General features: G+C 43.5%; 2 protein-coding genes across 4 annotated transcripts in view; one reads left to right on the top strand and one right to left on the bottom strand.

The window, feature by feature from the left end:
- The window catches only part of cdpf1 (cysteine rich DPF motif domain containing 1), a 69401-nt gene extending 66386 nt beyond the window's left edge, over positions 1-3015 (bottom strand). The window contains exon 1 of the mRNA XM_041215876.1: positions 2888-3015. The gene's annotated coding sequence lies outside the window, so the exon portion shown is untranslated. The remainder of the gene's footprint in view (positions 1-2887) is intronic.
- sypl1 (synaptophysin-like 1) overlaps positions 2889-17494 on the top strand; it is a 35826-nt gene continuing 21220 nt past the window's right edge. For 2 of the 3 annotated variants that reach the window (XR_005946444.1, XM_041215872.1), the window contains exons 1-2: positions 2889-3030; positions 3113-3183. Coding sequence is in view for 2 of the 3 variants with exons in the window: in XM_041215872.1 (XP_041071806.1) it covers positions 3115-3183 (69 nt within the window). In the remaining variant the exon portion in view is untranslated. Of the gene's footprint in view, positions 3031-3050; positions 3184-17494 lie in introns of those variants that run through there. The other variant, XM_041215871.1, reaches the window with a different exon arrangement.

The following is a 17494-nucleotide window of genomic DNA, read 5'->3' as shown; positions in this document are numbered from 1 at the left end:
CCCATAGCAAGAGCTTGCACTTGGAGTCTTTTAATATGAGGAGGCTGTTGCATTGCAGCCACCCAATGGTTCTGACTGACCAGGAAACTCTCCCGTTCCTATCACCTGCCAGAGGCATATTGGGAGGGTCTACAGGTTGATAATCAACCTGTTCGGCCACATTACAAATTCACCTGGGGCTATCAAGTCCTGGGGCAGGACTCAAACCTGGAGCTTCTGGCTCAGAGGGAGGGACATTACTCATCGTGCCACAAGACATACATCCTATTCAGGAATATGGGGCAAAAGCAAAGACACATGGAGTTAGGTTATAGGTCAGCTGTGATCTTCCTGTATAGCGGGCAAGCTTGAGGGCCTAAAAGGCCTACTCCTGTCCCTATGTTCAGTAGCAGCACTCTCACCTCTGAGTCAGAAGTTATGGATTCAAGTCCCATCCCTAGAGACTTGAACACAAAGCCAGGTTCCTCAGTATGCTACTGAGGAAACAATGTCAGAGATGCCATCTTTTGATGAGGCATTAAATTTTTAATTGGACGTAGAAGTTCCCACAGCACTATTTGGAGGAGAGCGAGAAAGTTCTCCATGGTCTGGTGGCTAATATTTATCTTTCAACCAACATCACTAAAGCAGATTATCACTAAAGCAGATCACACTGCTGTTTGTTGGACTTTGCTACATGCAATTTAGTCACAGTGATTCTTACGTTTCAAGTGACTGCATTTCAAAAAGTACTTTATTGATTGTAAATCCTCTGGTACATTATGAGGCCAGAAAGGAGTTATATAAATTCTAGACTCTAAGGGCATCAAGGGGTGTGGGGAGAGAGCGGGAGAATGGCGCTGAGATAGAGGATCAGCCATGGTCATGTTGGATGGCGGAGGGATCAAATGATGTACTCCTGCTTCTATTTTTCTTTGTTTCTAGAATCTTACAGTGCAGGAGATCATTAAGCTAGTTGTGTCTGCTGGCTCAGCTAGTTGCACTTCCCTCCCTTTCCCCATAGCTCCGCAATTCTTTCTCCAGGTACTTTCCAATTTCCTTTTGAAAACCCTAATTGTATCTGCCTCCACCACACTCTCAGGCAGTGCATTCCATATCTTAATCACATGCTGCATAAAAATGTTTTTTTTTTCCCACACCAACACTGGTTCTTTTGCCAATCACTTTAAATCGGTGTCCTCTGATTCTTGACCCCTTTCCTGTTGAGATCTTTTTCCCAGTGTCTACTCTGTCCAGACCCTTCATGATTTTGAACATTTCTTTCAAGTTTCCTTTCAACCTTCTCTAAGGACCATAACCCCAGCTTCTGCAATCTATCCACATAATGGAAGTTTCTCATACTGGAAACAATTCTTGTAAACCTTTTCTGCACCTTCTCTAAAATATTGTACCCAAATTGGACACAATTATCCAGTTGAGGCTAAACTAGAACTTTAGAAAAGTTCTCTATAATTTCCTTCTTGTATGCTATGCCCTTATAATAAAGTCTAGGATCCCATATACCTTTTCAAACCAGTTTCTCAACCTGCCCTGCCACCTTCAGTGATTTATGCACAAATACCTCCTGATCCCTCTGCTCAAGTATCTCCTTTAGAGTTGTATCCTTTATTTTACATTGTCTCTCCTCATTTTGCTTGCTATTTTTTTAATATTCGTTCATGGGATGTTGGCATCACTGGCCAGTATTTATGACCCATCCCTAATTACCCTTGTTCAGAGGGCATTTAAGAGTCAACTGCAAAATGTACCACTTCACAATCCTCCACCAAATTTCACCTGCCACGTGGATAAAAGCAAAATACTGCAATGCTGGAAATCTGAAACAAAGGCAGAAAATGCTGTAAAAACTCAGGAGGTCTAGCAGCATCTGTGGAGAGAGAAACAGAGTTAACATTTGGAGTCCATATGACCCTTCTTCAGAGCTGAAGAGAAGTGGAAATGTGATGAAATTTATACTGTTTAAGGGAGGGGGGGAGGGGGGGCAGGTGGAGCTGGATAGAAGGCCAGCGATAGGCAGGGACAAAGGTGGGATTGACAAAGATGTCATGAACTAAAGGACAAAGGGAGTGTTAATTTTAGTGGTTAATGCTAAAAAAAGGTGCTAATAGTGGCATAAAGGTAAGGAAGCAGAACGTGATAATAGCAGAACAAGTGAAGCCCAAAGCAAACTGGAGGAACAGCACCTCATCTTCGGATTAGATATTTTACAGCCTTCCAGACTTAACATTGAGTTCAAGAACTTAAGACCATGAAGTCTCTCCTCCATCCTCACCCCCTTTTTTCTACATTTATTTTTATTTTTCATCCACTTTCACATAATGCTACCTTGTTTTTTTGGCACTAACCACTACCATTAACAATCCCTTTGTCATTTAGTTCGGGACATCTTTGTCAATCCCTCCTTTGTCCCCACCCATTGCTGGCCTTCTATCCAGTTCCACCTGCCCCCCCACCCCCCACCACCACCCAACAGTATAAATTTCATCACAATTACATTTCTCTCCAGCTCTGAAGAAGGGTCATACGGATTCAAAATGTTAACTCTGTTTCTCTTTCCACAGATGCTGCTAGACCTGAGTCTTTCCAGCATTTTCAGTTTCTGTTTCACCTGCCACGTGTCTGCCCACACCAACAGGCTGCCGACGGCCTACCTTGAAGTCCATCATTATCCCTCAGTTCAAATACTTCCAAGTTTTGTGCCATAAACAAATTCTGAAACTGTGCCCTGCACACCCAAGTCTAGGTCATTAATATACATCAAGAAAAATATTAAATGCAAATTCTTTTATTTCAAATATTTAAATGTGTTTGTCACCAGTTTTTTTTAAAATTCTAATTCTCACTCTCTTTTAACAGCTGCCTGTTGGTGTATAGCTCCAGAGTTTACCTGTTGCTCAGTGTTTCTCCCTGTGCGTGGAGCTGTGAGCAGGAAGTTCAGTTCCCTCTCTGACATTTCATTGCTCCGTTGCAGCTGCTGCTCAGGAGGAACTTAACGCCCAGTTGCACACAGGAAGTGGAGGCGGTGGACAGGTAGGAGTCGGAGCACAACTTTCAACCTCGGCCAGTTATTTATTCACCCATTTACTCCAAATCTCTCTCGTTGCCTTTGCAGGGATGGCCGGGAGGCAGCTGGACTTGGGGCCGCTGAAGGAGCCCATCGGCTTCATCAAAATCTTGGAGTGGGTGAGCTGCAGTTTCACGTCTTTTCATGAATTGATGGCAAAGCAGGACCAGGCCGGGCGCTGTCAGCTCGGCAAAAGGAGGTGCGGTCGCAGCAAACTCCAGCTCGGGGCTGAGTGGCCCGGGGCTCAGGGTGGGGGCCGCGGCTACCCGGGGATGGGCTGCGCCCTGCTCGGCTCTGCCATGTGATCAGCCCCCGGGGCTCGATGCCAGTTCCTGGAGCAACCTCCTCACTGCAGGAAAGGAGGGGAATTGGGAGCAGCTTTTCTGTTTAATCTTAGAGTCAAATATATGCGAAACAAAAGCTAGCTTATCAATGAAAAATTAATCCTTTATTAGCGAAATTAATATTAGGTTTCTAGTGAAATGAGTGAAGTTAACCTATCTTGTGGAATGCTGAATCACTAATGAAATAAACTTTGATTTCACTGTCAAATGTTAGATTACTAGTGAAATTAACCATTTACTAGTGAATTCAGCGTTTCATTATTTATGTAACCAATCTTTTCTAGTGAAGTTAACCCTTAATTTGGTGGAACGTTTGATAACTATTGAAATTAACCTTTTTTGTTTGTTAAAGTTTTTTTTTATTCATTCACTGGATGTGTGCTGCACTGGCTAGGCCCATTTATTGCCCATTCCTAATTGGCCTTGAGAAGGTGGTGGTGAGCTGCTTTCTTGAACTGCTGCAGTCCACGTGGTGTAGGTACACCCACAGTGCTGTTAGGAAGGAAGTTCCAGGATTTTAACCCAATGATGGTAAAGGAATGGCGATATATTTCCGAGTTAGGGTGGTGAGTGAGGGGAAGTACATGTCAGGAGAGGTTTGTTACACTGGTAACCTCTATTGAAGGTGCTCACCCATGTCGACTTTCATGGTAACAGTCATTCTGTGAGGATGCTATTCCTGTGTGACCTGAGCCTTGGTGCTCTTTTATTCCTGAGAGTTGAGGGTTTAGGTGTCATGGTGTAGTTCCCTGACCCTGATGGCAGAATTGTGAACCCAATCAAAGTGAAAACGAGTGTCTCATTCTACTGACGGATTGACTGGTAGATGTTTTGGCAATGTAAATGTGAAGTGGCATTCTCCAGCTGCGGATGAGGGTTATGATACCGTGCCCCTGGCCAAGCTGTTCCAGTACAGCTACAACATTGGCATCTACCCAGCAATGTAGAAAATTGCCCAGCTATGTCCTGTATACAAAAAGCAGGACAGGTCCAACCCGGCCAATTACTACCCCATCAGTCTACTCTCCATCATCAGTAAAGTAATGGAATGGGTCATCAACAGTGCTACCAAGTAGCACTTGCTTAGAAATAACCTGCTCACTGGCACCCAGTTTGGGTTGCGCCAGGGCCACTCAGCTCCTGACCTCATTACAGCCTTGATTCAAACATGGACAAAACAGCTGAACCCCCGAGGTGAGGTGAGAGTGACTGCCCTTGACATCAAGTCAGCATTTGACCGAGTGTGGTATCAAGGAGCCCTAGCAACACTGAAGTCAGTGGGAATCGGGGAAAACTCTCCCCTGGTTAGAGTTATACCTAGCACAAAGGAAGATGGTTGTGGTTGTTGGAAGTCTGTCAGCTCAGCGGCAGAACATCATTACAGGAGTTCCTCAAAGTAGTGTCCTTGGCCCAATCATCTTCAGCTGCTTCATTAATGAACTTCCTTCCATCTTAAGGTCAGAAGTGGGGATGTTCACTGATGATTGCATATTGTTCAGCACCATTCACGCCTCCTCAGATACAGAAACTGTCCATGTCCAAATGTAGCAAGACTTTGACAATACCCAGGCTTGGGCTGACAAGTGGCAAGTAACATTTGCACCACACAAGTGTCACGCAATGACCATCCCCAACAAGAGAGAATCCAACCGACGCCCCTTGATGTTGATGCATTACCATCACTGAATCCCCTACTATGAACATCCTGGTGGTTACCATTGACCAGAAACTGAACTGGACTAGCCATATAAATACTGTGGCTACAAGAACAGGTCAGAGGCAAGGAATAGTGCGACAAGTAACCCACCTCCCCAAAGCCTGTCCATCAATTGCCTGGATGAGTGCAGCTCTCACAATACTCAAGAAGCTGGACACCATCCAGGACAAAGCAGCCTGCTTGATTGGCACCACATCCACAAACATTCACTCCACCACTGTTACATAGTAGCAGCAACAAAATGCACTGCAGGAATTCACCAAGGTTCCTTAGACAGCATCTTTCAACCCCACAACCACTACCATCTAGAAGGACAAGGGTAGTAGATGCATTGGCAAACCACCACATGGAAGCTCCCTTCAAAGCCATTCACCATCCTGATTTGGAAATATATCACTGTTCCGTCAGTGTCGCTGGGTCAAAATCCTGGAACTCCCTTCCTAACATCACCGTGGACTGTGCACACCATATGGACTGCTGCAGTTCAAGAAGGCAGCTCACCAACATCTTCTCAAGGGTAACTAGGGATGGGCAATAAATGCTGGCCCAGCCAGCGAAGCCCACTTCCCGTGAATGAATTTTTTTTTAAATGACAGCGGAAGCACAGACTGGATTACTTGGCATAAATCATCAGATGCATAGTGTGCAGTGTTGTGGGTGTTAGGACACGTTTAACTGCGGACTAAAGCGCATTTGGTGACTTAGTGATCGTCTTGGTGGATATAACTGCTAACTGCTGCAAGCAAGTTGCTTGTCCTGTTTGTGTTGCATTTGAGTGAAAATTGAAGTGGGTAGCTCTGTGGCAATTTGCACAGCTTCTGGTTTTGTAGTCTTTTTGTGGGTTAGGCGACTTCTTACTTTTAAGATTTGCTTTTCATAACCACAGTCCACAAGCCTACAACTGCTCAAGTTGAAAGAATTAAATATGCTATTGTTTAAAAATAAACTTGTAGATTCTGATGTCATTGTAATTCATCTTTCCCCCATTTTGTCATTTTTGGCACCCCTAGAACTCAATTCTTCCGGACAAAACTCCATTAAGGAGCATTAATGCCCCTTGTAGACTAATATTGGACCACTCTCATGAATGCCCTTCCATCTTAGTTTGGGTATAAATACTTTGTTAATTAATTTACTGCAAAAGCAACCATTTAATACTACTTTATTCTTTATCTCATGAGGATCACTGAGCTGTTGAACCTCAAGAATTTAGAATTGCGCCAGCTATCTGCACATTTCGTACTTCTCTTTAAAATTTTCTACTGCCTGACTTTCAAAAAGCCAGTTTCTACATTCTTTCCATTTCAAAAAAAGAAAAAAAAATCTATTGCTCATTAATCAGACTTATATTATTAAATTTGGTGAAAATCCCAATGTATGTTAAAAACCAAAATTTACTATCTAAGCTGTTTAGTAATTGGTTTAGTATTTTCAAAAATTACTTCAAGACCAAAGCACGTGCTCAAATCCGATATAATTTGAATCTTGAATTTGTATTTCATTGAATGAGAGCACAGGAGGCCATTTGGCCCATGTGTGTGTGTGTGCCAGCTCTCTAAAAGAGCAGTCAATCGCACTCCCCTGCACACTCTCTAAAGCCCTGCATTTTTTTTTCCTTTTTAATATATCCAATTCCTGTTTGAAAATTACTATTGAATCTGCTTTGAATTCCAGGACGTTACAGCTTGCTGAGTAAAAATATTTAAACTCTTCTCCCCGCTGGCTTTGTCGGCAATCGTCTGAAATCAGCGTCCTCTGGTTACTGACCCTCCAACAGGAAGGTTACTAACTCTATAAAAAAAACTTCATAAATTTAAACGTTATACATTTATTTTTACATAGGATATATAGCAACAGAAACAGGCCATTTGGCCCAACCAGCTCATATTAGTTCATGCTCCACTCGAGCCTCCTTTCAGCTTCTCTCATTTAAACCTATCACTGTAATCCTCTATTTCCTTCTCCTTCATGCTTGACCAGCTTTCCCTCAAATGCATCTATATTATTGGCTTCAACCACTCCCTGTGATAGTGAGTTCCACATTCTCTTTGGATGAAAAAGTTTCTTCTAAGTTCCCTATTGGATTTCTTGGTGATTATTTTATATTGATGGCATCTAGTTATGTTCTTCCCACAAGAGGAAACATTTTCTTTGTCCTATCTAAACCTTTCTTAATTTTAAAGACCTCTATGAGGCCATCCCTCAGTCGTCTCTTTTCAATTTTTTTTAAACTTCATATTCCTCCTTGTTTTTCCCCCACTGTGTTCAGACAAATGTAATTCCTGATATATACTTCCGATATGTCTCTCCTCTTTCCTTCCTCCACCCCACTCTCTGTTGAAATTCGATGTGTATGATTCTCACTGTTGGGTAGAAGAGATGGGAAACTTTGTCCCTGACTCTTGAAGCCTGAGGAAGAGATGGAAAAGATTGGAAATCAATAATTTGCCTTGGGCTGCTTTAATATTACTGCCCAAGTCCAATCCAGATAGAGTTTTAACTACCTCTCACTTTTGAGGGCTATTGTTCCCTAAGTATAGCTGTTGTTTTAACTGGTTTGAACTTGAAATAATTGCTCCAGCTGGTGGCTGTGCTTCAGTTGCCTAGGCCCAAACCTCTGGAATTCCATCCCTAGACCCCTTCTCTCTTCCTTTTAAGATGCTCCTTAAAATCTACCTCTTTGACCAAGCTTTTGACCATTTGCCCTAACATTGCCTCATGTGGCTCAGTGCCTAATTGCTTTAATACTCCTGTAAAGTACCTTGGGATACTTTTCTTTGTTAAAGGTACTGTATAAATGCAAGTTGTTGTCAGTGGTTGACTTGAGGACTAAGTTAACCATAGGACCCCAGTTTTGTTTGTTAGCAACCATGGCACCAGTTGCATTTTAGGTTGTGTATTTTTGAGGTCTTAAATTTTAAACAGTATCTCTACATTACCATCCTGAATTTAGTATCTTTGTGATGATTTTTTTGAGTTAGGATCACCAGTTTATTCAGTCAAATCTGTTTACATCATGAGGGCAGGAGGTAAAACAATAGCATGTATTTATATATTACCTTCATCAAATTACTGATTGTGGGAGCTTGCTGTGTGCAAAGTGACTGCCATGTTTCCTCCATTCAGCATTGACTATAATTCAAAAGAACTTCATTGGTGTAAAGCTTTGTGCCGTCCTGAGTGCAGTACAAATAAAAGTTCTTTCATTTCCTTGATGTGTAAATATCCCAAGTGATAGAGTTGTTGGTTGACTTTCTTGGTGCTGCACATAGTATTTCTGGGCAGAGATGCAGCTCTCCTTCACTTTGGTACTTGAGTGCTAATCCACACCTGAGTCTCCAATCAGAGTCCTGTGCATGGAATGTTGACAGCTGGGATTCAGTGTATTTTCCTCCGTGTTTCCATATCTCCATCTGCTGCACAGGTGAAAAGAAGCTCGGTGAAGCTACAGGGCCAATTTTAGTTTTCCTCGTTGTGACTGGATTGAAGTTGGGGAGTGGCAGTATGAGGAGTCGCATCATTTCAGCAACATGATGTATTGGAGCATTGTGAAAAGTGGCCTGACAACCAAGACAAGTATTGAAACTGATCTTCTGGCTACACAGCTTAGATTCTCAGCCTGGGGTTCACTTAGTTGGAGTTTATATAGTTGCTTTGTAATTAGTTTGATAAAGAAATGAACACACTCAAATCTTTACCAAGGACTTTATAAACCATCAGCCCAGTGGTCAGCACCTTGAATCGCTGGCCATTTCTTCAGTTGCTTTTTTTGATAAAATGCCATTTCTTTTCCTTAATTATTGGTATTGGTTTCTTTTAAAAGTAATGTTGAAACCCTGCACCTGGCTCTCTAGCCCTTCTTCCCAGCCTCAATCAGCAAAGGTGAAGTCCTTTTTCAGAGTCCTCTTGGTTGTGAGTATGGTTATAGAGACAACATTTTGAGTATCTACTTGCTCATTTAAAGGATTGGTACTTTTGTGAAGTCACTTCTTAAATAATGACGGAAATTTTAAAAAGCCGCCTTACGGTTTAAATTCGGGAGGGTGACAGGAATGTAAAGTAATAGTTCTGAAATGCTCTGATCAACTATATTCTGTATCCTGTTGCAGAATGGTGTCTGAGCCCTCAGAACAGATGGCACACTATATTTGTGTAATCTATATCTGCTCACCTCCGCACTTCCTGCATCCATCGGATGAGTGAACTAAAGATTAATTTATGGTTTTGAAAAGGCAGTTTGCTCTGTGGTTGCTGTACCAGGATGAGAGCTCAATCTAACATTAATATAGTGCAGCTGATAGTTGAGTGTTAGCAAATGAACACACAGTAGCTAATGAGCTGAGGTTTCCACTAACAAGTAAAAGTCACCTTGAAGTGATCGTTGCTTCTTAGCTCTTTATGCACCAGCCCAGAGAGAAGTCAATGCTTTGAATTGCATCATGGCCTCTTGTTTGAAGCAGTGGTAACAAACAGGAAGGAATGCTCAAGGGTGCTCGACATCATGGTGGGAGCTTGCTGGTGCTTGCTCCTGTTCCTCCTGAGCAGTGAGCCCTGCAGAACACCAGAGATTGCCTTGGTTGGTGATCTTTCTTTTGTCATGAGTGAAAGAATTTGTGAAACTAGTAATAGTATTGATCACTTCCAGCTTTTCTAATTGGCGGTTCAGCTATATATGATTCTGGGAATTGAAATACTGATATCACTATCAGTATCTTCTTTCATTCCTTCACGGGATATGGGTGTCGCTGGCTAGGCCAGCATTTATTTCCCTTGAGAAGGTGGTGGTGAGCTGCTTTCTTGAACTGCTGCACTCCATGTGGTGTAGGTACACCCACAGTGCTGTTAGGGAGGGAGTTCCAGGATTTAGATCCAGTGACAGTGAAGGAACAGCAATTATATTTCCAAGTCAGAATGTTGAGTGGCTTGGAGGGGAACTTCCAGGTGATGGTGTTCCCATGTGTCTGCTCCCCTTGTCCTTCTAGATGGCAAGATAAAAGCAAAACACTGGGGATGCTGGAAATCTAAAACAAAAACAAAAATAGCTGGAAAAACTCAGCAGGTCTGACAGCATCTGCAGAGAGGAAGACAGTTAATGTTTCGAGAAAGTTCTGATGAAGAGTCATACGGACTCGAAACGTTAACTGTCTTCCTCTTTGCAGATGCTGTTAGACCTGCTGAGTTTTTCCAGCTGTTTTTGTTTTTGTTCCTTCTAGATGGCAGTGCTCGTGGGTTTGGAAGATACTGTCTAAGGAGGCTTGGTGAGTTCTTCCAGTGCATGTTGTAGATGGCGCACACTGCTGCCACTGTGCGTCAGTGGTGGAGGAAGTGAATGGGGTGTTAGTCAAGCGGACTGCTTTGTCCTGGTAGGTGTTGAGCTTCTTGAGTGTTGTTGGAGCTATACTGATCCAGGCAAGTGGAAAATATTCCATCACTTGTGCCTTGTAGATGGTGGACAGACTTTGGGGAGTCAGGAGGTGAGTTACTCACTGCAGGATTCCTAGCCTCTGACCTGCTCTTGTAGCCACAGTATTTATATGGCTAGTCCAGTTCAGTTTCTGGTCAATGGTAATGCTCAGTGTATTGATAGTGGGGGATTCAGTGACGGTAATGCCATTGAACATCAAGGGGCGATGGTTAGAATCTCTCTTGTTGGAGATGGTCATTGCCTGGCACTTTTGTGGCGTGAATGTTCCTTGTCAGCCCAAGCTTGGATATTGTTCAGTTCCTGCTGCATTTGGACATGGACTGCTTCAGTATCTGAGGGAGTCGTGAATGGTGCTGAACATTGTGCAATCATTAACGAACATCCCCACTTCTGACCTTATGGAAGGAAGGTCTTTAAGAAGCAGCTGAAGATGGTTTGGCCTAAGACATGACCCACGACCCTGAGGAACTCTTGCAGTGATGTCCTGGAACTGCGATGATTGACCTCCAACAACCACAACCATCTTCCTTTGTGATGGGTATGACTCCACCAGTGGAGAATTTTCCCACTGATTGCCTTTGATCCCAGTTTTGCTAGGGCTCCTTGATGCCACAGTTGGTCAAAAGCTACCTTGATGTCAAGGGCAGCCACTCTCACCTCACATCTGGAGTACTGCTCTTTTGTCCATGTTTGAACCAAGGCTGTAATGAGGTCAGGAGCTGAGTGGCCCTGGCGGAACCCAAACTGAGCGTCACGGAGCAGGTTATTGCTGAATAAGTGCCACTCGATAGCACCATGATCGAGAGTAGACTGATGGGGCAGTAATTGGCTGGGTTGGATTTACCCTACTTTTTGTGTACGGGACATCCTGGGCAGTTTTCCACATTGCCAGGTAGATGCCAGTGTTGTAGCTGCCATGGAATAGCTTGGCTAGGGGCGCGGCAAGTTCTGGAGTACAAATCTTCAGTACTATTGCTGGAATATTGTCAGGGCATATAGCCTTGGCAGGATCCAGTGCCTTCAACCATTTCTTTATATCACATGGAGTGAATCGATTTGACTGGGACTGGCACCTGTGATGCTGGGAATCTCAGGAGGAGGCCAAGATGCCACTCGACAATGGCTGAAGATAGTTGCAAAAGGTAAGACTGAAGCATTTGCACTGATGTGTTGGGCTCCCCCATCATTGAGGATGGGGATGTGTGTGGAGCCGCCTCCTCCAGTGAGTTGTTTAATCGTCCACCACCATTCATGACTAGATGTGGCAGGACTGCAGAGTTTGGATCTGCTCCGTTGGTTGTGGAATCGCTTAGCTCTCTCTATCGCTTGCTGCTTATGCTATTTGGTATGCAAGTAGTCCTGTCACCAGAGTGACACTACATTTATAGGTATACCTGGTGCTGTTCTTGCATGCCCTTGTGCACTCTTCATTCAACCAGGTTGATCCCCTGGCTTAATGCTAATGGTAGAGTGGGGGATATGCTGGGCCATGAAGTTATGGATTGTGGTTGAGTACAGTCCTGCTGCTGATAGCCCACAACGCCTCATGAATGCTCAGTCTTGAGTTGCTAAATCTGTTTGAAATATATCCCAGTTAGCATGATGGTAGTGCCACACTACACGATGGAGAGGTACCCTCAATGTGAAGACGGGACCTTGTCTCCACAGCGACTGTACAGTGGTTACTCCGACCAATGCTGTCATGGACAGATGCATCTGTGGCAGGCAGGTTTGTGAGGAAGAGTATGTTTCCCCTCTCCAGACCCAGCCTAGCAGCTATGTCCTTTAGGACTCGGCCACCTTGTTACTGTGCCAGGGGCACATTCTGTGCCCTTGCCACCTTTTGTGCTCCCCTCCAAGCGGTGTTCAACATGGTGGAGAGCTGATTCATCAGCTAAGGATGGGGGGAAGGTGGGTGCTGGTACATGGTAATCAGCAGGAGGTTTCCTTGTCCATGTTTGACCTGATGCCATGAGATTTCATGGGTTCCGGAGTCGAAGTTAAGGACTCCCAGGGCAACTCTCCTTCCACGGTGCCGCCACCTCTTCTGGTCTTGTCCTGCTGGTGCGACAGGACATACCGAAGGGTGGTGAAGATGGTGTCTGGGACATAGTCACACTCAGGGAATCATACCTTACAGACAATGTCAGGCTGTTGGTTAACTAGTCTGTGAGACAGCTCTCCCAATTTTGGCACTGGCCCCCAGATGCTAGTAAGAAAGACTTTGCGAGGTCAACAGGGCTGAGTTTGCCATTGTTGTTTTTGATGCTGGCTGGCCCATCCAGTTTCAATCCTTTTAAACTTCATGGCGGTTTGCTATAACTAATTGGCTTGCTAGGCTGCTTCAGAGGGCATTTAAGAGTTAACCACATTGCTTTGGGTCTAGAGTCACATGTAGGCCAGACCAGGTAAGGACAACAGATTTCCTTCCCTCAAGGACATTAGTGAACCAGATGGGATTTTGCAACAATCAACAATAGTTTCATGGTCTTCATTAGTCTTTTAATTCCAGATTTCTGTTGAACTGAATTAATTCTGATCTGAAATTTGACTTTGGTCACACTTTGAATTTGAGGGAGGTTATGCTGGAACTGTGTAAAACGCTGGTTAGGCCACAGCTCTAGAATATTGTGTGCAGTTCTGGAATCCACATTATAGGAAGGATGTGATTGCACTGGAGAGATTGCAGATGAGATTTACAAGGATGTTGCCAGGGCTGGAAAGTTTTAGTTATGAGAAGAGATTGGATAGACTGGGGTTATTTTCCCTGGAGCAGGGGAGATTGAGGGGGGACATGATTGAGGTGTATAAAATTATGAGGGGCATAGATAGGGTAGACAGGAAGGAACTTTTCCCCTTGGTGGAAGGATCAATAACCAGGGGGCATAGATTTAAGGTAAGGGGCAGGAGGTTTAGAGGGGATGAGGGGCAGATTTTTTTCACCCAGAGGATGGTGGGAATCTGGAACTTACTGCCTGAAAAGGTGATAGAGGCAGAAACTCTCGCAACATTTAGGAAGCATTTGGATGCGCACTTGCGATGCATACAAGGCTATGGGCCTGGTACTGGAAAATGGGATTAGAATAATTAGGTACTTGTTTGACCGGCGCAGACTCAGTGGGCCTAAGGACCTTTTTCTGTGCTGTAGACCTCTATGACTCTATGAATTCTGACTTCACCATTTGCCATGGTGGGATTCAAACCCAGGTCTCCAGAGCATTGCCTTGGGTCTCTTGATTACGAGTCCAGTGGCAATACCACTACGCCACCGCCTCACCCTGGTATGTTATGATTACAGCCTCCTCCATTTAAGTTATGATAATTTAACACTTTTGTCACTGAATTCTCACATTGCTGTATTATTTACATTAAATTACCCAATAATTTGAATTGAGCAATTCCTTTTGGTGCAGAAAGGTTTCTGCATTATCATGATGTGACTGTATTAACTTGGGTATCAGAAGTTTTATTTTTTGAATTGCCACTTGTTACAATCAGGTTAAAGTAGACAAAATTTGTAATCCCAGTTCCCATTAAGAGAATAAAGCCACAAGAATCCACGGTTTTAAAAAAAAAAATTTTACTATACAAAGTCAGAAAAGTAAAGTAATTTACAATACGTAGCTTATGCGCTAACATTCATAATTAACATGAGGCAAATATGAATTAACAGGCGAACTGTGGTCAAACATACCACACCACTGTTCTGACCACAGCCGATGTTAATTGCTGTGCAAACCAAATCCCAGAGGGAGCCTTGACTTAATGGGCCATAACCCTTTTTTTGTATTCTGAAAACAAGAAGAGGGTGTACTGATCTCTGGGATTTTAAAAATTAAAAGCAAAAGTTTTACTAACAAGAATAAGAGAAAATTTAAACGCTCAAGATTACAGTTGCAGAGTTAAACTTAATCTTACAAAGCATTCCCTCAAAAAGACACTCTCCTTAGTCAGAGTCACAAGTAAATGTCTTCCAGGCAACACTCCTTTATAGATGTTTAACTATAAAAATCCAGTAATATTACCCAAAACAAACTGCTATAGCTTTAGTACAGACATGCCACATGACCCCTGAACTCTCTCCTACTCTGCTGTAGAAATCCAAGCTTCAGAACAAAGCTGCTTTTTTGCAGCCCTAGACTTCTCTGGCTTGACTGGATGATTGATTCAAACAGCATCTTCTCCCAGCCCAAAGCTAACAGCTCCCAACTCAGCTCCAGCTCTTGCGCACAACTGCAGTAACTTTAAAATATCTTTTATCCCCTTTCATCTTGGGTTTCATTGTTCTCATTCTCTTTGAAACTCAAATCCTTCCAAATATAAAATCTTTGAATCTATTTTGTTTTTGCTTTCAGGTCAATAAGATATAATATCACCACTTCTGTTTACCTATGGAACTCCTACAAGATGTGAACATCTTGCTACCTTTGACTTCCCTTTGACATTCAAACAAATTCTCCACTTATCTAAAAATGCAAATGTTAGATCTAACCTATTCACTTGTACCTCAGACCTAACACCTCTCCTTTTTATGTTTAAAACTGCCCAGACAACCTAGAAACATTGAAAATAGGAGCAGAGTAGATCAGTCAGTCCATCGAGCCTACTCTGCCTTTCAGTATCATCATGGCTGACCCTCTATCTCAACACCATACCCCCGCTCTCTCCCCATACCCCTTGATGCCTTTAGAGTCAAGAAATCTTACCCATTTCCTTCACTTAACTATATTCAGTGACTTGTTCCCCACAGCCTCCTATGGTAGAGAATTCCACAGGTTCACCATCCTCTGGAGAGATTTCTCCTCACCTCAGTCCTAAATGGCCTACCCTGTATCCTGAGACTGTGACCCCTTGTTCTAGACCCCCCTGTCTCCCATTACTCTCTGCCCAGCTTAATTAAATCATACACACAGACACACACAGCCCTCTTCACAGAATAACATAATATTCCCCAAAAATATTTTTAAAATAGCCTCCATTGCTTGCAGCACATTAAGTGGCAAGTGACCAAGACTGATCCCTCTGATTTCTCAGCAACCCACCCAGACATCAGTGATCACTGTGAATCTCAAAATCTTGTTAAAACTCTGTCTCCCTCATGAGGGATTTTCAACTCTTCACTTTCAAAGATCTAGCCTCTGAACTTCCTCAAAAGCTATACACCTCTGACTGCCTCAAGGAACTGCTCACCTGATGTTTCAATCTCTTCTTCTGAGACTGTGCTCTGATGGATTCACAAAGCTGCAATTCTGCCTCCACTTACTGGCACACCTCCAACTCTTTCACAGACCGCTAGCTTCACTAAGCTGGCACTGCCCCTTGGTTTCTCCGAATTCCAATCTCCTTGCTACACGGAACTATAAATGGCTCCCAAGGCTTCTCTGAGCCCTAACTGCCTGCACTGAATCAGTGACTATCCGCCATCTTCTCAGCTCCCCAGGACTTCTCCTGACCCCTGACTGAACCAAACAACTTCCAGGGTTCTCTGTGAGCTGCAAACCATACTAGGTCCAAACTGCAACTCTCTGCTGCACCGAACAGCTCCCAGAGCTTTTCTGAGCCCTAACTGTCTGGAGCTTGCTCACATCAGCATCTTCTCAGTATGGAGCGTCTGCCCCTGCTGCAGAACACTCGGATAGATCGAAACCAGAGAACCTTCTTAAGCTCCACCCGTCTGCATGATAAAATAGCCTTTCAGGGTTCACTGGATGCTTTTAAACTAATTTCACTCTTAACTCTCAAAACAAAACATCTCTCTACACTGCACTTCTTTGCAAGCAGCGTAGACATCCTGTCTCCAGCTAAGTAAGCCCACCTGCTGTTTTAGGATCTTGCCTTTCCAGCTGTTAACCCCTTCAGACACCAAGGCCCCCAAACTTTGCAAGTGTAAAAGACTTCAAGCTGTTTTAGTTGCATTTATCCCATTTTTTACAGCTAAACATCAATTTTCTCAGAACTAAAAGTTACCTTTAAAATATTAACATGAACTGTCACACTAATGTCACACATTACCCTTGGCTATAGAAAGGTTTACTCCTGCCTTAGTGATTAAAACCCACTAGCTGTGTCGGACAATAAAATTCGAGGAAAAACTTTATTGTGGCTGTACAATTTAATTATTCTAATCTCTTGTACCATAAGAGAGGCCTTTTCTTCTTGCCTCAAGTTTTAAGTACAGTATTTTCACCACGTGGTAGTATCAGCTGTGGCTCAGTTGGTAGTGCACTCCCTTCTGCTTTGTGCATATTGGCTGCCGTGTTTCCTACATTACAACAATGAAAATGCATCAAAATTAGTTCATTGGCTGTAAGGTCCAATGGTCATGGAAAGTGCTCTATAAATGTAAGTCCTTTTTTTGGTAAAGCCTCTTTACCCATCCCAAACAAAAATCCATCAATTTCAGTTTTGGAATGACCTTGCCGCAACTTTTTGGGGGAGAGAGTTCACTTTGCCATTGCAGTAGAAGTTGGAGAAGTGATAGTGTAGTGCTATTGTCGCTGGACTAGTAATCCAGAGACCCAGGGTAATGCTCTGGGGACTCCGGTTCGAATCCCGCCACGGGTGATGGTGGAGTTTAAAAACCTGGAATTAAAAGTCCATGATACCATTGTCGATTGTTGTTAAAACCCACCTGATTCACTAATGTCCTTTAGTCTGGCCTATATGTGACTCCAGACCCACAGCAATGTGGTTGATTCTTAAATGCCCTCTGAAATGGCCGAGTAAGCCACTCAGCTATAACAACCGCTACAAAGCAAAGGCCACAAAAAAGGAATGAAACTGAACGGACCGCCCGGTATTGACTTAGGCACCAGAAACAGCAATCGCAGCCCTGTCAACCCTGCAAAGTCCTCCTTTGTAACATCTGGGGGCTAGTACCAAAATTGGGAGAGCTGTCTTACAGACCAGTCAAGCCTGACATAGTCATCCTCACGGAATCATAC

The sequence above is a fragment of the Carcharodon carcharias genome, chromosome 21, assembly GCF_017639515.1.
Source record: "Carcharodon carcharias isolate sCarCar2 chromosome 21, sCarCar2.pri, whole genome shotgun sequence".
Taxonomy (NCBI): domain Eukaryota; kingdom Metazoa; phylum Chordata; class Chondrichthyes; order Lamniformes; family Lamnidae; genus Carcharodon; species Carcharodon carcharias.
This window is presented reverse-complemented; position numbering and strand designations above follow the sequence as displayed.